Here is a 24,470-nt window from a genome sequence, read left to right on the forward strand (position 1 = left end):
CAGAAACCTCATGGATCCCCACGAGTGAAAATTGGATCCACAAGTCTTCAGCATGATAACAAGGAAATGGGGATGCCCGGATATAGATCTATTTGCCTCTCCTCACAACTACCAACTAAAAAGATTCTGCACAAGGACTTATCACAGACAAGCATGGAAAGTGGACGCCCTATCTTTCAGCTGGAAAAGCTTAGCAGTATATGCCTTTCCCCCACTGCCTCTCCTCCCCAAGGTACTCCTAAAGGTCAGACAAGAGAAGCCAAAGATTATACTGATTGCCCCAGACTGGCCCCGCCAGTACTGGTATCCAATCCTAAGAAACTTGTCTCAATGCCCGGCTTGGACCTTGCCTCAGATACCTCATCTACTATCCCAACAAAACAGTCCGATCCTGCACAGCCAGCTAAAGACCTTAAATCTGGCAGCATGGCAGATAATGTAGTCATACAAAACGCGCCTCTCACTAAGCTGCGATGAATGTCATTTTGGAGGCCAGAAGGCCTAGTACCAGAAAATCTTATGCTGGAAAATGGAAGAGATTATGTGCTCGGAACCAGGCACAAGGAATTGACACAGCTGTACCAAATATTCCTCAGATTTTGCAATACTTAACTGAGATGCTGGACAAAGGCCTATCCTTTTCATCAATTAAAATTCATGCCTCTGCCATTTCGGCTCATTGCAATACAGAGCCACCAATCTTTTCTCATCCCTTGTTAAGGCAGTACCTCAGAGGAGCCAAAAACTTAAGGCCTCTAAGGAGATCACCAATACCTGCATGGGACCTAAATTATGTCTTGGAAAAACTCACCCTGCCTCCTTTTGAGCCAGCCGCTACAGCTGATATAAAGTTTTTATCTTGGAAAACCGCTCTGCTCCTAGCAATAACTTCTGCAAGACGAGTCTCAGAGCTACAGGCACTCATGGCCGTGGAACCTTTTATCATTTTTTATCCAGACAGGGTTTCTCTGAGGACAAACCCGACATTTATGCCTAAGGTAGTGTAAAGTGTGGCCCTTAATCAAACTATTCATCTGCCTACATTCTATCCAAACCCACAGAATAAGGGGGAGAGAATTCTGCATTCTTTGGGCATACACAGACAGCTACGCTTCTACTTGAACAGAACCAAAGCTTTCAGAAAGACAGAGCAACTACTAGTGGCATTTGCTGCAGGATCACAAGGAAAGGCTATCTCAAAACAGACTATTTCAAAGTGGATAGGCCACTGCATTCGTTTCTGCTATTCACAACATGGCAAGCCAGTCCCTAAAGGCATTAGGCCACATTCAACCAGAGCAGCAGCCACCTCAGCAGCCATCCTCAGGGGAGTACCAACTAAAGACATTTTAGAGGCTGCTACCTGGAGTTCAGTGCACACCTTTACAAAGCACTATCATTTACCACTCTACTCTAAATCCAGGGCAGGCTTTGCCACTGCAGTTCTGCAGGTCTTCATAGCCGCTCCTAATGCTATTTAGCTCCAGCCTCCCAACCATAGCTTTGGGATTCAACCCAAGTGTAATGACTGCAACAGTGAAACACGAAGAACATAGTACAGTTGTGTACACTTACCATAAATGTAGATGTTCGAGTGTATTCACTGTTGCAGTCCAGGTTACCCTCCCACCATCCCCCATATTTTTGCTGCATCTTATCTGCACTTCTCTAATCTATACAACCTATGTGGTGTATTTGCTTGTAGATGAAGGTATTATATATTTTGGTGCATGCATGTTTTATTGACATATGTTTAGCTTACCCTTTTGGGGGGCACCTGACATCTGGGGCAAGAAAAACTGAAGAAAATGGCGTTGGCTGCATTTTTTATACCCCTGGCGCACTGACGTCAGGGAAGAGGTGACAGCAACCGACGCCGGACCTAGACTTTGGAATTCAGGCCGACTGAGACTAGCCTGCCAGCAGGATAACCCAAGTGTAATGACTGCAACAGTGAATACACTCGAACATCTACATTTATGGTAAGTGTACACAACTGTACTTTCTGCAAAGTAGTTGCAGAGCAAAGGAGGTTGATGTTAGATGCTTTTTATATTGTTTCATTGCAATATCCAGAAAAAAAAATGCCAGAACTCATAATGACAGTCTCCTGGTGGTATAAACAAATGTGATTTTAGGACTTCAGGTGTCTGGCAACACAAGAAGCTATCCCAGTGTAAGCTGAGGAAGCTTCCTTTGGTTGAACTGACAGAATTTTCTGCTCATTTAGACACCCTGCTGTTGCCACAGATGGCTGAAATCACCAGGGAGTATTCTTGAAAGGTATGGTCTCTTACACGAAAGAAGTCCTCCACCTAGTTAGAGATATCTTATTTCACCTCAGTTTATTGGCTTGCAGGTAGTCCATATCTGTCTTGGGTATCTTTGTAACCTGTGTCTGAGTTATTCACAATGATACAACTCTGTAGAATCGTCCGGATGTGTAGTACATCTTGTAACCTAGTTTACATTCTATCATCTTATTTTTGTATAGTATTCTTCTTTTCATTTGTATTATTTTTTTGACTGTAGTGGACTTGTATTGCAATGTATGCGGAGCTTTTCTCCCCGGGCCTTCACTAAAAATGGGTTCTGTAGACCCAGTGGAACCAACCTGGTAAATAAATGTCAAATAAAATAAATGTTTTGGAATCGCTGCATATTGTGACCTTGTAGGTGTTATAGCATAAATGATTCTGCATTATTGCCCAAATTTAAAGAATTACTTTCCTCATTGAGACTACCTGATTTATTGTACACTGCCTTTAATGTTTCACTTGCTGTTATGATCATCTGTTGTTCACTTTTCTGTACACCGACTTATCTGTACACTAACTGCTTATGCATTCTGTGCAATACCATTATTTTCTTGTATTTCACTCAACATTCTTCTAGCTGGGACTGAAATTGGTCTGTTGTGATAAGGACTGTAGCCCAATCAATAGATTCAAATACACTAAACAATAAAGTCATGATTGACAAGCCTGCTTATCCTCTTTTTAAAGGCTTTGAATTTGGAAGTTTGACTCTTAAAAGACACTTTTTACATTTCCAAAAAAAAAAAAAAAAAACGACCTTGGTTTCATTCAAATTGCACATTGCTGTTGAGTAAAAAATCATAATATGCACCATATTCAGGCTATACAACTCATGGTTCTGTCATTTTGGTCTTACATAGTTTCTGTTGACCCTATTTTTGTCTTCATACAATCTTCTTATGCTGCATTTTAATGCTTCCCATCTGAATAAAATAAGTAATAATATTCAAAGATTAAATGTTATTTTGTGATGTGCTTCAATATGTTATTTTAGAAAAAATAGCTAAGAGAAAATGGTATAAATAACAGCTTACATATTTGGAAAGCAGGTAAGATCAAAAATCTTAATTTACCTAACGACTGCTAGCAAGTACACATATTCATAATGTTGTGGCTCAGAATTCTTGAGGACCGTTTTCTCCCATTCCTTCCAGTTTCCCTCTGTGTTTTATATCCATGGTTCCCATTATCCATCCATTTTGTTTTTTGTTTCCCATTTGCACATTCATTTCCTCCTTTTTTCTTTCAGAGCATTAACTAACTTTTATCAATTCTGCAGTTGTTATACTCTTTTCGGCTCTTCCAATGCCTTGTAATCACTTTCTTAGCTACAAGCAGTACTAGCCATATGAGGGTTTCTAAAGAATGCGGGCTAACTGTGACTTTGCTACAGTGATAATGAGGAGCATATATTTTTCTTAATATATTTTGGCTACTTAACTGTGCTAACAGTTGAATATCTGCATTATATCGTGACAGAGCTTCACAGCTTCAAAATATGTGTTCCTTTGTTCCTTTTTCTGTTTTCCAACACCTCCAGCAGTGAGGATCAGTATTCTGGTATATATTAGTTAATTTACTTGGTTTATAAAAATTTTATATTGCCATTTCCACAAAAAATCATGTACTTTCTAGCTTTGATTGCTTCTTGTCACGTTAATTATGGTCTCCCACTGTTTTTTCTTGTTGAGGTATTACATTGGAATCTCTCCCATCCTTGCTTGTCTCTTTCTGTTATAGCTCTTGTCAGGCATACCAGAGGTGGACCATGTTATAATTTATATAATTAGTACTCTTTTTTTGTCTTATTGTTAAAACCCCTACTATTATTGCTGGCCATCCCTCCCTGTCTCTCCCTCTCTTCAGCCTTCCCCATTGGGGCATATGTGATTGTCAAATGAAACCTTCAAACTGAAATATTCTTCTTTCTGATATATCAAATTCCTCCTTGGCATCTTCCTAGCTCTTACTCCCTTCTTTCTTTAGAAGATCGTACCAATATTTAGTTATGATCAAGCTTTTTGCCCAGTACCAACCTATTGTTATGTCTTTTTTTATCACTTTGATTTGCCCCGGTAGGTAAGATATCTTGCTTCCAGTTAGGGATTTAGCTGAAAATATTTTATTTAATTCAGTGCTAATTGTTTATAATATTAAAATCTTCTTCTTTTTAGCTCTATTGCTGCATGCCAACTGTAATACATTCATTATTTTATAGGTCCAGGTAATTTTCTATTGTCACATCCTTCCATTTAGGTTGGTACAGTTTGTCTTGACATCGTATGTAAATGTCATGGCTAGTGCCTTGGTATCACCATTTTCACTAGGTCTTTTGGGAACATCATCTTATCCCATGCCACTCTTGTCCTTTGGTCCTGCCAAATACATTCATTCATTCCTCTGTTTTTCTTATTATTTTCTCTTCTAGTGGTTACCAGAAGGCCTGGCCCAGGCATAGAATGTGTGACAGCATATGCCAGTTTTGTATGTCAGCTTCTTGATTTATATCCATATTCACAGTCTTCCATCTCTGTAGATTGCCCCACATTTTTGCATTCCTTCATTATAACTTTTCTGCCAAGATTCTTCTTGACTTCTGACCAGCGCCCCCCCTCCCGTCCCCACCCCAGATATTTTATATAATCATGCCTCCACAAAGCAAATAAAAAAGAGCATTGAGTATAATAAAGCTCTCCTGTAGCAAATACAATAAATACTCCATGGTGGTACAGTGGTTAGGTTTATCACCTCACAGCTAGAGGTTCTCTGGTTCGATTCTTGGCTGGAGTGCCTTCTGTGTGGAGTCTGCATGTCCTCCCTCTGGTCGAGTGAATTTTAAGACATGCAGATAGGTGTGTGTCTGTGTGTGTGTCTGTGTGTGTGTGTGTGTGTGTGTGTGTGTGTGTGTGTGTGTGTGTGTGTGTGTGTGTGTGTGTGTGTGTGTGTCTGTGTGTCTGTGTGTCTGTGTGTCTGTGTGTCTGTGTGTCTGTGTGTGTGTGTGTGTGTGTGTGTGTGTGTGTGTGTGTGTGTGTGTGTGTGTGTGTGTGTGTCTGTGTCTGTGTGTGCGTGCGCGCGCATGTGCCTGCCTTCATTGAAGGTGGGGTGCCAAGTTGGTAACTCAACACTGTAAAAACTTTACTGCCAATCAGTCTGTGGACCGGTGATCTGCTCTGGCGATCTCTAACCGGAAAAGCTGAAAGACATTGCTAGAAGCAATTCTATATCTGGGTCTCGTATCTCCATGGAGGCAAACAGATAAAGAGCATTAAAAACAGAATATTACTTTATTTTAATGACTTTCTTTCAATAACTAGGAGATAATGTTTTATGAAAGCATTCAAATCTTTTCTCATTCTGGGAGGGCAATAAAGATAAGACAAAACCAGACAGCACTTAGTAGAAGCACAGGCTGTACCATGCAACTTAGTATGGATAAACCTTACTTTTAGGTTAAGCCAAGTCTCGAGTGTGGCTGTCAGTTTGGGAAATTTTTCCTGTTAGATGGTGCAGCGGTAGCATTGTTGCCTCACAGCAAGAGGTTCTCCCGTTTGATTCTCGGCGGGGGCGCCTTCTGTGTGGAGTCTGCATGTCCTCCCCATGGTCGACTGGTGTTTGAAAGACATGCGTAGAATGGGCGTGCCTTCGTTGAAGGTTGGGCGTCGAGCTGGCACCTGTAAAAAAAAATCTACTGCCAATCATTAGCGGACCGGAGTTCCGCTGTGGCGACCCCTAACCAGGAAAAGCAGAAAGAAGAAGAAGATGCCTCCACATATGTGGAGAAAGATGCGATGAGTCTGAGGTAATGTATTTTATGAAAATGTATCAGCTGTTTTAATGTGATTGGTACATTTAATGTAAATATGCACTAAACTTATTAGCATGCATACTCTGAAAAATTCCCAATTAAGCTAAAGGGATAAAAGTACTTAGTAGACATTACTTTTAATGTCAGTGAATTTGCTTTATTATTTTCTGGCAAAGTGAGTCGCGCCATTTTTATCCAGGCCATGCACTGGCTATTTCTGATAAGGACCTGTGTAGCAGATGTGACTCTCCCTCTCCTTCTACACTGGATAGTCTTTCCATCTACATACCACTGATGAGTTAAGCTGGACAAATGTATCATTTCATGTTTTTTCTTTTTTTTTTTCCATGTGTGCTAACTTATTTTCATGGGATGCTCAAACTGCGGATTGCCGGAGTTAAGTGTCACCTCCCAATCCAGCATATATCACAAGAATGGATACTGTCTGAAGATGTATGTACCTCCAGATTCAGAAATTAATGAATGCAAGGATTTTATGCAGTTGTTAGGATCTCAGAAGAGGAACTCCCAGAAGTAACCTCTGTAGAGTGTCTTCTTGCAAATGGTTTGTGATATATACATGTCTGTTATGTAAAATAAATGAATAATGAATGAATGCCTTACAGGAATGTACTTTATGGTGAATACCTTACGCAGCTTTACTTTTTTTACCTTTAGTACTTTAGTACTTTCTTCTGGTCTCTGCTGATACAGACACATTGTAATAATTATGTTTCATTGCAGAATGCTTCCAGGAGTATAAGCCATTCTACACTTGGCACTTGGAAAAAAACATTAATGCGGATGTGGAAAAACTTAAAGTTAGTATGTTTCCTTTTTACAGCTTCATTTGTAACTTGTAGTTTTGATTGTTATTGCTTCTATTCTATCGTTATTATTCAATTCAATTCAGCCACCCTTGGTTCATTTTATGTATGCATTCAGAAAGCTGATTGTAAACTGATAACCAGAATAGTTTTCAAATCTAATGGTAATCACTGCTTAGATAGTCATGTTTCATTTGCACTGTGTTTGCTGTCTGATCTTTATTTCTTTTAGGAAGGAAAGCCACCTGTATGGTATGTGATATGACTGTTAGCTGTCCAGTATTTAGTTTGTTGTAAGCACTTGACTTTCCAGTTTGTATTGTGTGGAATTTATAAAATATCCTAGGAAATCAGGAAATAAGTGTTACAGAAGGTGTAAATCAGAAATGCCCAGGTTAAAAAAGTTGTTTTTTGTTACCTAGATGTTGACAATAGCACTTAAACTTGACATTTTCACTTGGTGCAAATATCATTTTTCCATTGATGAACTGTAGACTATGAAACATGTCTTGGTCTCAGTCATTCAATGTATTGTTATTCATATGATCTGTTCTATGATCACTCAGTTAAATTTCTCCAAATGCTTAGTTCTTTTACATATAGTTCATGAAATCAGTACTGTTTCAGTCTTTGATATTATTCAAAAGTGCTCGTCTCAGCACTTGCAATGTACCCAGAATTAAGGGATGTTCATCACGTTTCACTGTTGCAGTCATTACAGTTGGGTTATCCTGCTGGCAGGCTGACCGCAGTCGGGTTGAGTTCCAAAGTCTAGGTCCGGCGTCGGTTGCTGTCGCCTCCTCCCTGACGTCAGTGCGCCAGGGGTATAAAAGATGCAGCCAACACCATTTTCTTCAGTCTTTCTTGCCATGTGGTGCCCGAAGCAAAAGCAGTTCGCAAGTGTCGGTCGGCCGACTCCTGAGATTTTCAATTTCGAATTTCAGATAGGAAGTCGACATTAAAGCTAAGTACCTCGTTGGGAAAACTTTTTTCTTGCTTCAGACCGATGTCAGAAAAAGTTAATAATTGTATTTCTTGTAAGAAGCAAATACCTCATAAGGATTTTCATTCTTACTGTATTCCTTGCCTAGGCCCTGACCACGACATTGCTAGTTGTCAGTTTTGTGCTAGATTTAACCAACGCACTATTAAGCGTCGGTATGATTTTGCATTTCATTATTTTGGCAGAAGATTTAACTATATAATGCCATTGGAGCAACCGGCTACCGGAGTTTATAAAAAGCGCAAAGAAAAGGACAGGCACCCGAGGTCCAAATCAGACGACGAGGCCTCCGCTAGGCCTGTTGCCGGTTCTCAGTGAGGCACTTTCGCAGCCCCTGACTCCCGCTACCTCAGAGCCACAGGCCACTTCCGACTCCCACATGGAGCCGACTAGGCCGCTGGAAACTCAAGGTATTGGACTCTCGCAAACTATTCCCTCAGATGGGTCCGGAGCCGCTGAGCAGACATCGGCTTCTGAGGGTGTTTCAGGCCTACACAGTTATATGTAAAACCAACTTTAGCTTGAAAGGCAAAGACTAAAGCAGCTCTAAAGACAAAGCAACAAGTACAGCATTCTCCTGGACAGACCTCCATGCCTTAAAAATAGATGTTTAAAATGGCCAAAGACCTAATTACCTTGATCAGGGGTTCCCATCCCCCTCCTGATAAGAGGCCTAGGCAAGAGATAGAATATGCATCTTCAGATCAGGTTTCCATTTCCTCTGATTCCTCTTCTGAACAGGAATATTCTCTTCCTCCCTATGAGGATTCTGATGCTGAAGAGTCTATTCCTTTAGCCTCTCCTCCTAAGGATTATTCTTTTGGGTTAACCCTGCATACTATGAGGGAGCATTTCCACTGGGAGAGCCAAGATTACTCAGAATCCAAGAAAAGGCTCAGAGACTTCCTTTTCTTACCTCAGCACAGGCCCCTTGCCATTCCTCCTGTTTTAGACATTGTAGATGATGTATTTTCAGAGTCCGGACTGTCTCCTGACTCTTTGCCACCAGCTTCTGTTAAACCAGACAGATACTACAGGGTTCCTGATTCACATACATTTCTTTATAAAAACCCTGCTTCCTGATTCACATAAATTTCTTTATAAAAACCCTGCTGCAGACCCAGAAACTATCTGTCAGGGTCCCAAAGGTGTCAAGGCTTCCACTGCAAAAAACCCTATACCCTCTGATAGGGACTCAAGGGCCCTGGACAGATGGGGGAAAAAGAATTATACTTCTGCTACCTTGGCTGTAAGAGCTTTAAATTGTCAAATTCATATGCTTAAATATCAGCAATGTCTAATGTCACCACTTAAACAGAAAATGTTGACAAATTCAGAATGTGCAGAAAACAAAGAAATGCGGGATTTATTGCATGCAGCTGAACAAGTAGAAAAGCATACTTTATTTATTTATTTATTTATTTATTTAAATTTGTTGACCGGGAGTGTCCAACTGGACGTAGGTCCATTTTCAGCGGAGGCCTGGGGAGAAAAACTCCACAGTTAAAATAAACAGACAGTATTTACATTGGATTACATAGTGATTAACAATTTACATAGCAATTACTTACAACATATTTACAGATGAAGAACATAGTACATCAGTAGACAACTAGAATCTTTATCTGTGAAGTGCATACCAGACATTAACAAATGTTACAAGAAGAAGAAGTTTGTGCTGTATAATAAGTACTGGCTTATGAGCATCTGAGCTTGCTATAATCAAGGTAGTTAGTGGAGTGGAAAGAAAGGTAGTGGTTGGATGGGGTGGATGATATTAGAGTGGGAGTTGCAATGGCACAGCCAGCATGTTTTTAGTTGTGCTTTTAGTAAAGTTTTCAAGTGGGTGCATGATGGTATGGAGGTAATTGTGGGTGGGAGTGAGTTCCATAATTTGGCTATGGCGCAAGAGAACAGTGCTTCACCAGCAGAGTTATTGGCTTTAGTGATCTGCAAGTGATTTTTGCTGATGGATCTTCGTGGTCTGGTGGTGCGATAGGGTTGGAGTAGATTCTGGAGGGATGGGACATTTAGTGGATGGTTTACTAGTTTGTGGGCGAGTGAGAGTTGATACCACTGAAGGAGGTGAGGGAGTTCAAGCCAGCCCGGTTCAGCAAGTGAGAGACAGTGGTGACTACGGTAGGATGCCCCTGTGGCGATGTGGTTTTGATTCTCTAGAGGCCTCTTGCTGGGCCGCTGTTACAGGTTCTGTCATTAGGAGACATGCTTCTTTAAAAGAACAGAATTTGCCTGATCATGTTAAAGCAAAATTATTTGATGCTCCATTACAACATGATACCTTGTTTGGTGTTAAAGCAGAAGAGGTGTTGAAGAAAATGGAGAATAAGGCTAAATCTATGCAAACAGTCAAGGATTTCTTACAGGTACAGCCTCCCAGATTTAGCAGGAACTGGCCTGCAAAGAATTGGTCCTTTCCAGTGTCAGACAGGCCACAATACAGACGCCCCAGAGGCAGATCACAGCCCCAAGGCCCATACAGGCCTAAACAATGGGGTGCTTCTACCTCCAAAAGTGGAGAAGAAAATTCACAGCCGTACAGGAAACGGTCTCAATGAGTTTCCCCTGCCAGCACTAAGCACTTATCTTCTGGCAGCTCCTTTGGGGGGAAAACTAGCACTTTTTGCACAAAATTGGCACATGATCACCCAGGACAAATGGGTCTTAAATATCTTATCCCAGGGCTACAGGTTCCATTTTCACACCCTGCCAAGGCCAAACGTTATGCCAGACTTGCCACACAATCAATGGGCAGAGGCACAAAAACAAGTTTCATCCCTCGTGGACATGAGAGCCATTCAGCAAGTAGCACAGCAAGAGCAGGGACTAGGATTTTACTCAAGGCTATTCTTGGTGCCCAGAAAGGATAAAACCTGGAGACCAGTACTGGATCTGTCTATCCTGAATACATTCCTGGATATTACAAAATTCAAAATGTTAACTCTGCAGCAGCTCCTGCCCATGCTGGGCAAGAAGGCTTGGCTTGTGACTTTAGACCTAAAAGAGGCATACCTGCATGTCCCAATCAGACAATCATGCAGAAGATACCTCAGATTTATAGCTGGCTCAATGCATTACCAATTCTCTGCACTGCCCTTTGGCTTATCTACTGTGCCCAGGGTCTTCACAAAATGCCTGGTACCAGTAATTGCTCTTTGCAGACAAAGAGAAATTCAAATATATCCTTACGTGGACGACTGCCTTATTTAAGCAGAGAACAAGGACACTCTACTACAGCATCTGGCGTTTGTAAAAACATTACTAACAGGCCTAGGGTACACAGTAAATGAAAAGAAATCAAAACTCGTACCATCTCAAGAGATAATATTCCTGGGTGCAAGCTTAAATACAACTGCCCAGATGGCTTATCTCACGCCAGACAAACACAGACAACTGACTACTTATTTCAAAATGTTGGCAGCAAAGACCCAGTTATCTGCAAGAATCCTGCATTCTGCTAATTCCATATGCAAGACTGCATATGAGGAAACTTCAATGGTATCTAAAAAGTGTTTGGACTCAACATTGCCACAGCCTGGAAACAATAATTAGCCTCATTCCCTGCCTGCAACAGGAGTTTCTATGGTGGGCAAAAGCCTGTCACCACAACACGGGACAGCCATTCACCTTACCCACAGCCAGGCAGACATTGACAACAGATGCATCAGATTATGCCTGGAGGTCCTATATGGCAGGAAGATTTATTCGGGGCACATGGTCCGCAAGTCAAATGCATCTACATATCAATCAAAAAGAGATGCTAGCAGTTTAAAATGCCCTGATAGCCTTCAAGGATCTACTTCATCCAGGACAACTACTGATAAAGACGGACAGTACTACAGTCATGTGGTACATAAACAAGCAAGGGGGCACACATTTCTACCCCCTCTGCAGACTAGCCATGAACTTGTGGGACACAGCATTGACTTAATAAGTACATCTGAAAGCACAATTCTTGCCAGGAAGGATAAATACTCTGGCAGACGAACTAAGCAGAAACCTAATGGATCCCAATTGGATCCACAAGTCTTCAGCATGATAACAAGGAACTGGGGATACCCGGACATAGACCTATTTGCCTCCCCTCACAATTGCCAACTACAAAGATTCTGCACAAGGACTTATCACAAGCAAGCATGGAAAGTGGATGTGCTATCTTTCAGCTGGAAAAATTTGACAGTATATGCCTTTCCTCCTCTGCCTCTCCTCCCCAAGGTACTCCTCAAGGTCAGACAAGAGAAGCCAAAAATGATACTAATTGCCCCAGACTGGCCCCACCAGCACTGGTACCCTATCCTAAAGAGCTTGTCTCAATGCCCACCTTGGACATTACCTCAAATTCCTCACTTATTGACCCAACAAGACAGTCAGATACTGCACAACCAACTCGGGACCTTAAACCTGGCAGCATGGCGGATAATGTAGCCATTCAAGACGCACCTCTTTCTAAAGCAGTCATGGATGTTATTTTGGAGGCCAGGAGGCCTAGCACCAGAAAATCTTATGCAGAAAAATGGAAGAGATTCTGTGCTTGGAACCAGGCACAAGGTATTGACACAATTGTTTCAAATATTCCTCAGATTTTGCAATACTTAACTGAGATGCTGGATAAAGGCCTTTCTTTTTCATCAATTAAAATTCATGCCTCTGCCATTTCAGCTCATTATAATACAGAACCACCTATTATTTCTCATCCATTACTAAGGCAATACCTCAGAGGGGCCAAAAACATAAGACCCCCAAGGAGAGCACCAGTACCTGCATGTGACCTCAACTATGTCTTGGAAAAACTTACACTGCCTCTGTTTGAGCCAGCATCTGCAGGTGATATAAAATTCTTATCCTGGAAAACAGCTCTGCTCCTAGCAATAACCTCCGCTAGACGAGTCTCAGATTTACAGGCACTCATGACTGTGGAACCTTTTATCATTTTCCATCCTGACAGGGTTTCTCTGAGGACAAACCCTACATTTATGCCAAAGGTAGTGACCAGTGTTGCCCTTAACCAAGCAGTTCACTTGCCTCCCTTTTACCCAAACCCACAGAATAAGGGTGAGAGACTTCTGCATTCTTTGGACATTCACAGGCAGCTACGCTTTTATTTGGACAGAACCAAAACTTTCAGGAAGACTGAACAACTTCAAGTAGCATATATGCTGCAGGATCACAAGGAAAGCCCATCTCAAAGCAGACTATTTCAAAGTGGATAGGCCACTGCATTCGTTTCTGCTATTCACAGCATGGCAAATCAATGCCTAAGGGCATTAGGCCACATTCCACCAGAGCAGCAGCCACTTCAGCAGCCTTCCTCAGGGGAGTGCCAGCCAAAGATATCTTAGAGGCTGCAACTTGGAGTTCAGTGCATACTTTTACAAAGCACTATCACTTACCTCTCTACTCTAAATCCAGTGTGGGGTTTGCCACTGTAGTTCTGCAGGGCCTGATAGCCTCTCCTAATCCTATTTAGCACCAGCCTCCCAACCATAGCTTTGGGATTCAGCCCAATTGTAATGACTGCAACAGTGAAACACGAACATAGTACAGTTGTGTACCTACCATAAATGTAGATGTTCCAGTGTATTCACTGTTGCAGTCCAGGTTACCCTCCCACCATCCCCTTTTTCCTTGCTGGGACTTTCTGTACTTCTCTATTCTATATAACCTATGTGGTGTATTTGCTTGTAGATGAAGGAAAAGTTGTTTTTTGGTTATGCATGCTTATTGGCACTAGTGAGCCTACCATTTTAGGGGCAGCTGACATCTGGGGCAAGAAAAACTGAAGAAAATGGCGTCGGCTGCATCTTTTATACCCCTGGTGCACTGACGTCAGGGAGGAGGCGACAGCAACCGACGCCGGACCTAGACTTTGGAACTCAGGCCAACTGCGGGGTAGCCTGCCAGCAGGATAACCCAATTGTAATGACTGCAACAGTGAATACACTCGAACATCTACATTTATGGTAGGTACACAACTGTACTTTATATGTATTGGTGACATATTAAAGTAAGACTATAAATTATTTTTATTAGTCCTGTCAGTCTTTACATTAGATGCTATAATCATTGGATGTAGCAAATTCAGTGATCAGTGCTTCTTTTGTCGTTTTTTTTTTTTTTTTTTTTTTCTTGGAGTACTCCATCTGTTTTTTTTTTTTTTGCATCTATATATGAGGTAACAAAGGCAAAAATTAAAGTGGGAGGGTTCATCTCTGATAAATTGTTTCTGACAGAGGAACCAGGAAGGAGTGTTCTCTTTCCCCTTTGTTATTTGCATTATGTTTAGAGCCATTGGCAAAAAAATAAATAAGGGACTCAAATTTAATAATATAATTGGTATGGTAATCAAGAAAAGTTGGCTTTATTTGCAGATGATATTATTTTTGTAGCAGATAAATCCAGAAATAAATTTCAGTGTTGTGGAACATTTCAAGACTGTTTCAAGTCTTTTCTGGATATAAAATTAATAAAACTAAAACAATGGCTATAGCTGTAAATTGTGTACCCACACATCACTTGGTTTAGTAGGACCCATATTTATAGGGACACAATAAAATGAAGCATTTAGGAATATGGATTAAAAAGGATTCTGTTATGGCAAGATATGTGGGAAGAGACTAAAAAAATAATAGTGGACAGAAATGAATAAAAGATTTGAAAGATTTTATCTGGGAAGGGAAGAGGGCAAGGGTCAAGTGGGATAAGTTGATCCCTGCAATAGGAGAAGGCGGTTTAGGATTACTGGATTTGAAGGGATATTTCAGAGCTACACAGTTAAGGCTCATACATATAATACAAGAGAAAACTATAATTCAAAGTGGAAAGGTATGATGATGGAGCAAGGCGGGTTTCAAGAAATAAGGAGAGAGTGGTATTTTGGATGCAGATCCTTAAGCAGAATAGCAGCCATACAGAATATTATAATCATAAATTAACAGATATTTCCCAGTGTAGTCTTCCTCCCTTTCTAATAACCCCTTACTACCACAAATTTGCCATTATTATCTTTTTTCCTCTTCTGTCATGATTGGAGCCCCTCTAACAATCATTATTATTACTCCCAATTTCCTTTGTCCCTGATATTCTGCTGAATATCCATCCTGGAATGTCTTTCTTTGTCAAATTCACATGCCCATTTCTTTTCAAATGTGTTTCCTGCAGCATTGCTGTTTGTGCTTTGCATTTCTTAATGTAATTCAGTATTCTTTCCTTTTTGTCTGTATTTGTAAGGTCATGTACATTCCAAGATAATGTGGTTAAAGTGGCCATTATGATAAAAAAAGATATTGGTCCTACCTTTTGTTTTTTGGAATATGTATTTCATCATTTGCCTTACATGTACATACCAGTGTTTGGCTGGCTGATCTTTTGTACAGATATTTCTTCAAAGTTCCATTTGAACCCTTGTCACATTTTAAAGACTTTCTGTTTTAATGAAAATCCTCAAAATGAATACATTTTAAGAATACCCCCACCTCTTGTTACCTGAAGTACACTAAACTAATTACATTTTCATCAAATGAAGTTTAATGTTTCAAATAGGAACAATTGCACCAGATCGATAGCTATACCCATAGGCACGATGTAATCTAAAATTAGGTATCCATGCTAAAGTGCATGTTACAGTGTGTGTTCCCACTTAACACTGATTGCTGTCTGTTTTTTTTTTCTTATCTCTGCTCACTTCTCCTGTGTGAAAAACATCTTGCATGCTTTTAGATAACATTTACTAAAGTGCACTGGCTACCTTTAAATAAAACAAAACCGTACACTGTTCTGCTAAATATATTATAGTACTAAGGTTGTTGGGGAGGTTACTATATCTTATTCATTTCCCATAATTTCAAATTTTATTTTTCACAGAACTGCTTGTATTGTACCTTTTACTTTTGCATTTCCCTCAGCAAAGAATGCTGAGAAAATTAATTTCTTGCAACTGTAGACAGCCTGACTCCATGTAAAAGTTGTCAGTAGTGAGGAAAAAACAGCTAACACCTCTACAGATGCATGAGGGAAACTTTGTAAATTTCACTCGAGCCAACTACTTTCAGCTACAGACTTCATGTCTCCCACTAACAGCATTTGCTAATTTAAAAAAAAGTTAACATCTTTGCAGATGCAAGAAACTTAACATTTTTCATGTCTTTCTTTATTATGTCTTATGTCTCAAGCCCATTTGCTTACAGAAAAAAATTGTTTAGATTAATATCCTTGGTTTAAGGTGTAGACATCCACCCTTGTAAAAACAAGATAAATTATTATCTTACTTCTGCATATAATTTAATAAGTATACTTTTTCGCCCCACCCAGCAGCCCAAGATCGCAGCATTGTATTAGCATAAGCTTGCTTCTTTCCAGTTTTTTCTTATTGTGTTACAGTGTAAAGTCTTCTTACGACTAAGAAAAAAGTAATGTTTAATCAAATATCTTTAACATATATAACAAGTCACCAAAACGACTCCTCTCACATATAAAATACCCTGACTGAACACCATACAAGACTACTTTACAATATAACATGCTATTATTGTCATCTTTTTTTTCTCTCTCTTTCTTTGGGGTTCTTCTAAATAGCAATGACAGTGTGGCAAATGTTTTAAATTCCACTTACCAGGTTTAATAAAATCAACAAAATTCCAGTCTTTTTTTCAGTCTTTTTTTCTTGTAAAACCATATTTCACAAATGTGATTGATGCTTTATAGCATTCCATTTATTCACTAATGTCAGTGTTGCTGGTCTTCATCTCTTCATCTCTTCATCTTCCAACACCAGACTGTGGTTCAAGTCTGAGGCACTCCTGATTCTTTTAGTGAACTCCTGTGATGTTCATCGTGTTACCTTGCTGCAGTCATCACACTTGGGTTATCCTGCCGTCAGGCGGTCCCGCAGTCGGCCTGAATTCCAAAGTCTTGGTCCGGCGTCAGTTCCTGCCACTTATTCCCTGACGTCAGTGCGCCAGGGGTGTATAAGAGGCATCCGACGCCATTTTCTTCAGTCTTTCTTGTCGCGTGGTACCCAACGCAAAAGCAGTTTGCAAGTGCCGGTCGGCTGACACCTGAGATTTTCGAATCGAATTTCAGTCCGAAGTCTTCAAAACTAATTACCCCGTTGGGGAACCTTTTCTTGCCTCAGTCCGATGTCAGAAAAAGTTAATAATTGCATTTCTTGTGGGAAGCAAATACCTTATAAGGACTTTCATTGTTATTGTATACCTTGCCTAGGCCCAGACCACCATGTCACTGGTTGTCGGTTTTGTGCTAGGTTCAATAAGCGAACTATAAAGTGACGCTTTGATTTCGCACGACACTACTTCGGTAGGAAATTTAATTACACTATGCCATCGGAGCAACCGACTACCGGCGTGCATAAAAAATGCAAAGTAAAGACAGGCAGCCTAGATCCAAGCCAGACTCCGAGGCCTCTGCTGGGCCAGTCGCCGGTTCTCCAGTTTTCAGTGAGGCGCTTATGCAGCCCCTGGCTACCGCAGAATTGGAACCCCAGACCGCTTTGGATTCTCTAGCAGAGAGTTCTAGGCCGACGCATCCATTTTCTTCAGGCCCTACCTACGACATTGCAGAAGGAGAAGCCGGTGCTGTAGAAACACCTTCGGTTTCAGAAGGTGTCTTCAGACTGACTACTCTCACCATAAAATCTTATGCTAAGCTTAAGACTCCTCTAAAACCAAAAAAGACTGCACTTCAGTCTCCAGTTCAAGGCCCCATGCCTTAGAAACAGATGCTTAAAATGGCTGAAGATTTGATTTCTTTAATCAGGGGTTCCCAACCCCCCCCCAACAAAAGGCCTAGACAAGAGGAGGATTATGCCTCCTCTGATCAAGTGTCTATTTCCTCAGGCTCCTCTGAGGAACAGGATTTCTCCTTTCCCGCTTATGAAGATTCTGATGCTGAAGATTCCATTCCCTCAGCTTCTCCCCCTGAAGATTATTCCTTTGGGGAAACCTTACATACCATGAGGGAACATTTCCACTGGGAAGGTCAGGGCTACTCTGACTCAAAGAAAAGGCTCCGAGAGTTTCTTTTACTACCCCAGCACAGACCACTTGCTATCCCCCCCCAGTTTTAGACATTGTGGATGATGTTTACTTAGAATTTAGTCTAAATCCAGATTCTCTGCCTCCTGCTCCAGCCAAACCAGATAGATACTATAGAGTGCCTGACTCACACAAATTCCTTTACAAAAGCCCTGTTGCTGATCCAGAGACAATCTCCCAGGGTCCCAAAGGGGCTAAGGCTTCTATGGCTAAAAATCCTATACCCTCTGAAAGGGACTCCAGAGCACTAGATAGGCGGGGGAAGAAGGTTTACACCTCAGCTACTCTAGCTATGAGAGCACTAAATTGTCAATTTCACATGCTTAAATACCAGCAATTCCTAATGTCTCAAATAAAACAAAAGATGAGCATGCACCCTCAACAGCCTGAATTCAAGGAAATGTAGGATCTGTTGCATACAGCTGAACAGGTGGGCAAACATACTTTACAATGTGGATTTGATTCCTTGGAAGCTTCCTGTAGAGCAGCTGTTACTGGGTCTGTTATACGTAGGCATGCTTGGTTAAAGGAACAAACTCTACCTGATCATGTTAAAGCAAAGTTACTAGATGCACCCTTATAGCAGGATGTCTTATTTGGGGTTAAAGCAGAAGAGGTTTTAAAGAAAATGGAGGATAAGGCAAAATCTATGCAGACGGTCAAAGACTTCTTACAGGTACAGCCCCCACGCTTCAGCAGAAATTGGCCAACAAAAAATTGGTCCTTTCCAGCTTCTGACAGACCACAGAGGGGTAAATACAGACGCCCAAGGGGCAGAGGACAAGCACAAATCCCTTACAAACCTCGCCAATGGGGCACTGCAACACAGAAGGGAGGAGAAGACAGGTCCCAAACTACTAGAAGACAAACACAATGACTTAAACCTCAAACTGCCAAGCAAAACTCTCTTGGCAGCTCCCTTGGGAGGAAAATTAGTACTTTTTGCAGACAACTGGCGCATCGTCACAAAGGACAAATGGGTCCTAGACATTATCTCACAAGGATACAAATTCCATTTCCACACCTTGCCAAGGATAAAAGGAATGCCAGGCCTGCCACAAAATCAATAGGCAGAGGCACAAAAACAAATTACAGCTCTCATGGACATGAGAGCCATTCATCTGGTACCTACACAGGAGCAAGGCCAAGGATTTTACTCAAGGCTCTTTCTAGTCTCCAGAAAGGGCAATGCTTGGAGACCCATACTGGACCTTTCAATTCTAAATACCTTCTTGCAAGTACCCAAATTCAAGATGTTAACACTACAGCAGCTTCTTCCCATGTTGGGCAAGAAAGCTTGGCTAGTAATGTTGGACCTCAAGGAGGCATACCTGCATGTCCCTATCAGACAAAATTGCAGAAGATACCTCCATTTCATTGCAGGTTCAACCCATTACCAATTCTCTGCACTGCCCTTTGGCTTATCTGCTGCGCCCAGGGTCTTCACAAAATGCCTGGCACCATTAATTGCATACTACAGACAAAGAGGAATTCAGATATACCCATACCTGGACGACTGCCTCATCCAAGCAGAAAGCAAGGACATTCTCTTACAACATCTGGCTTTTGTAAAACACCTTTTAAGTTGCCTAGGGTACACAGTAAACGAAAAGAAATCAAAACTAGTGCCCTCACAAAATCTGACATTCCTGGGTGCCAGCTTGAATACAACGGCCCAGATGGCTTATCTGACGCCAGACAAACTACAACTTACTCAATACTTCAAAACAATGGCAACAAAGACCCAACTCCCTGCAAGAAAAATTCTGCAGGCCTTGGGCTTCATGGCATCTTACATATTACTAATACCATTTACAAAACTGCATATGAGGAAATTACAATGGTACCTAAAAAGCGTATTGACTCAACACAGCCACAGCTTGGAAACAATGATACCTCTCATTCCCTGCCTTTAACAGGAGTTTCTATGGTGGTCACAGGCATGTCACCTCAACAAGGGTCAGCCTTTCACCTTACCCCCAGCAAGGCAAATTATGACAACAGATGCATTGGACTATGCCTGGGGGGCACACATGGCAGGATGGTGCATTCAAGGCATATGGATTGCAGATCAAAGAAATCTACACATCATTCAAAAAGAAATGCTCGCTGTGCAGAATGCCCTGACAGCCTTCAAGGTCCTCTTACATCCAGGACAGCTTATAATAAGGACAGACAACACCACAGTAATGTGGTACATAAACAAGGGGGTACACACTCCTACCCTCTATGCAGGCAAGCAATGACCTTGTGGAACACAGCACTGGCTTACCAAGTTCAATTACAAGCTCATTTCCTGCCAGGGAAAAAAGAACACATTGGCAGACGACCAAAGCAGAAACATCAAGGATCGCCACGAGTGGAAACTGGATCCACAAGTATTTGCAATGATAACTCAAAAATGGGGGCTCCCAGACATAGACCTGTTTGCCAGCCCCCAAAACTATCAGCTTCCAAAATTTTGCACAAGGACATTTCACCATCAAGGTTGGAAAGTGGACGCAGTCTCATTCAGTTGAAAAATGCTGACAGTATATGCCTTCCCTCCATTGCCCCTTCTCACAAAGGTGCTGCCGAAAGTCAGGATAGAGAGACCCCGAATTATACTCATTGCCCCAGACTGGCCACACCAGCACTGGTACCCGCTATTAAGGAATATGGCCCAGGGCCCACCATGGATTTTTACCACAAATTACTCATCTGCTCACACAGCAAGACAATCAGATTCTACACAGCCAGCTCAAAACCTTAAATTTGGCTGCATGGCAAATCACCTAAGCAACCAGCCAGCTCCTCTTTCACAAGCTGTTATGGATGTTATTCTGGAGGCCAGGAGGCACAGCACCAGGAAAGCCTACTCAGACAAATGGAAAAGGTTTTGCACCTGGAACCAAGCTAAAGGCCAAAATACCCTTCAGCCGGACATACCTCAGATTCTACAATATCTAACTGAGATGTTACACAAAGGGCTTTCTTTTTCATCTATTAAAATCCACGCCTCAGCTATTTCAGCTCACTACAACATGGATCCTCCCTTATTTTCACATCCACTTCTAAGGCAATTTCTCAGAGGGGCCAAAAACATTAGGCCTACCAGGAGAGCACCAACGCCAACTTGGGACCTCAATTTTGTTCTGGAAAAACTTACACTACCTCCTTTTGAGCCAGCTTTCTCAGCTGACTTAGTTTATATCATGGAAGACTGCCCTGCTGCTAGCAATTACTTCAGCCAGAAGAGTTTCAGAGCTTCAGGCACTAATGGCAGTAGAGCCTTTCCTCATTTTTCATCAAGACAGTTTCTCTATGAACTAACCCCTCCTTTATGCCTAAGGTGGTATCCAGTGTGGCTCTAAATCAAACCATCCATTTACTCACCTTCTTTCCAAAACCACAGAACAAAGGAGAAAGACTCTACTACTTGGATAAAACTAAGGTCTTCAGAAAATATGACCAGCTTTTTGTATCCTATGCTACAGCATCACAAGGAAAGGCTATCTCAAAACAGACCATTTCCAAATGGATAGGACATTGCATACATTTTTGCTACACCCACCATGGAAAACCAGTCCCTGCTAGCATAAGGCCCCACTCTACCAGGGCAGCAGCTACATCTACAGCCTTCCTCAGGGGGGTGCCAACCAAGGATATTCTGGAAGCTGCAACTTGGAGTTCAGTACACACCTTCACCAAACACGATCACTTACCACTTTACTCTAAGACTAGAGCTGGCTTCGCCACTGCAGTTTTGCAGGGCCTTCTAGCCTCCTGTAATCCTGTTTGACTCCACCTCCCATCCTTAGCTTTGGGATTCTACCCAAGTGTGATGACTGCAGCAGGGTAACACAATGAACATAGTACAGTTTTGTACCTACCATAAATGTAGATGTTCAAGTGTATACCCTGCTGCAGTCCAGGTTACCCTCCCTCCATCCCCTCTGACCTAACTAAAACCTTTCAGTACCTTAAATTCTGATACAACCTTTGTGGTGTATTTGCTTATAGCTGGAGGGATGTTTTGTTTGTGCTAAACTTTTATTATTGGTACTATCTACTGACCACCTTTTGGGGGGGCACCTGACATCTGGGGCAAGAAAAACTGAAGAAAATGGCGTCAGATGCCTCTTGTATACCCCTGGCGCACTGACGTCAGGGAAGAAGCGAGAGCAACCGACGCCGGACCAAGACTTTGGAATTCAGGCCGACTGCGGGACCGCCTGACGGCAGGATAACCCAAGTGTGATGACTGCAGCAGGGTATACACTCGAACATCTACATTTATGGTAGGTACAAAATTTTACTTTTTTTTTACTGTCCCTAAACCATTTTCTTTAGGAACAATGGAAAAGTTTTGTTGGCAACATCTCTTTATGAGCTTTGTCAGAACAATGAGAAGCACTTTTTGTTGGATAAAGTATTTCCTCCTTGAGTTGTTCTGCATCAGAAAATATCTTTGATCCTTCAGGAAAAAAATATTCTGAAGGGTACAGCAGCGTAACTCTCACATCTGCCTATTGATATTCCCAAACGTCAAACAGGAACACAACTGTAAACAATCTGGTATTTAATCTTTCCCAATGTACACTAACACAAGAGTTCTGAGTAAAGGTTTACATTTGTACCTGAGCAATATTCAGATGTTGCACTAACTCTTACAGAGTTTTATTTTGTTAGATCTCTAAATCTAAAATTTTTATTTGGGACAGATTCAGAAATTAATTCTAAGCCTTATAAAGAAGGAAGTATGTATGTACTTCTACTATACATGTATTTGAAAAGGCTATAGAGCACGAAATGTATCAGTTGTATCACAGCAATTATAACAATTATTTTCCTAACTTAACATACAACCAGTTAATAGCTGTTGAATCACTAGCAAATGATGAGCAAATTGTAATCAAATCTGCTGACAAAGGGGATGGGATAGTAGTTCTTGACCCAGGGTAGTATATGAAAACCATGACAGAAATGTTAAATATAGTTGAATATGAACTCATTACAATGTGTGAAGCAGCTGTAATCATAAAAACAGTCATTGACACACTAAATAATATGCATTTGAAGCAAGTCATTGATAAAGAACTGCTAGAATATTTAGTCACAACCTCCCTCAGGCACCATTTATTTATGGTGCCCCAAAAATACATAAATCCCTCGCAGCACCACCTCTGAGACCAGTAGTGTCAGTTTAGGGTTGGTTAACTGAACACCTGTCTAAATATTTGGATTTGCAGCGAAAAAGCAGATTGGAATGTACTGACACAGTTATAAAGGATGCTAATGATTTCCTAAGTCAACCATGTGTATGGTCATGATAGAAAGATTTAAAGGATTGTCAATTTGCTACACCCAGTGTAGATTCATTATTTACTGTCATGCCCAATCAGGCCAGTATGTTAAACAATATCTAATAGAATACTCAGTGTATACTTTAGTGCATGTTGACCTCCTATGTGAACTGTTGCATTTGGTATTAACAAATAACTTCTTTATTTTTCAAACTCATCTTTATAAGCAGAGCAAAGGAGTGGCATTGGGCATATCAGTTGCCAAGACATACGCCGGCATAGTGATCTTTATTTGGGAAAGGCAATGTTCTGACAGCTAAAATTCCCTATCAAAAGTTATATTAAGTTTTGTAAAAGATTTGTGAATGGCATTTTTATGGTCTGGCAAGATTCACAAGATACTTTTGCCCAATTTTTTGAATATATTTCACAAACTACGCAGTTCCTAAAGTTTATAAAGCAGATTTCATTGCAAATAATACATTTTATGGACATAACCCTAATAAAAGATGAGTATGGGTATATTGATACCCAGTGGCGGCTGGTGACTTCAAATCAAAGGGGGGCTGCAGGAGACAGGTTAAATACGCTGCCCTGCATGCCAAACCGTCATTATGAGAGTCCAATCAAGGCACAATGAAGTGTAGAAGAAAAATAATATTTCAATGCATTGGCTGCATGACAGCTTACTTAATATCTAGATGGAAACAAAAAGGTTGTGAGGCATGAAAAAATAAATTACTTTTGTGACAGTCAAAGTCAAGTATAAGAAAAACAAGCAGCACTCAACTCAAGCCACTTCTCTTTGGACTCCAGTTCTAATTAGAATTTATATTCAGGTTTATAAAAGTACCAAGTAACATGCTGAAAGTAGCAATCTCTGTGATACCCCCACTTGTAAAAATGCTTCTTATCCAAAAAAGACCTGCTGCCTGACAACCATCTACTTGTTTCATGGGGTAACCATGATGAAAGTAAAAAATGAAAAGCAAACAAGAAACAAGCTCAAGATACATTGCTTAAAGGATTACTGTACAGGTAGATTAGCATCTGTTTGGTTTACAGGTAAACCCTGCAAAGATGACTGCAAGTCTCCAACTAATATAATGAGCTTCTTAAAATAATGTAATCCTGTACTTTATTACAAATTCTGTCATATGCATTT

The 24,470-nt window shown here is 41.0% G+C and overlaps 1 protein-coding gene across 4 annotated transcripts in view; it reads left to right on the forward strand.

The window, feature by feature from the left end:
* Positions 1-24,470, forward strand: part of RIPK1 (receptor interacting serine/threonine kinase 1) — a 1,251,693-nt gene that overhangs the window by 644,174 nt on the left and 583,049 nt on the right. For all 4 annotated transcript variants that reach the window (XM_044065340.1, XM_044065337.1, XM_044065339.1 and 1 more), the window contains exon 8: positions 6,868-6,944. In XM_044065340.1, the coding sequence (XP_043921275.1) occupies positions 6,868-6,944 (77 nt within the window). The remainder of the gene's footprint in view (positions 1-6,867; positions 6,945-24,470) is intronic.

The sequence above is a fragment of the Protopterus annectens genome, chromosome 3.part0 (genome assembly GCF_019279795.1).
Source record: "Protopterus annectens isolate FY-2018-M chromosome 3.part0, PAN1.0, whole genome shotgun sequence".
In the NCBI taxonomy this organism is placed as follows: Eukaryota; Metazoa; Chordata; order Ceratodontiformes; family Protopteridae; genus Protopterus; species Protopterus annectens.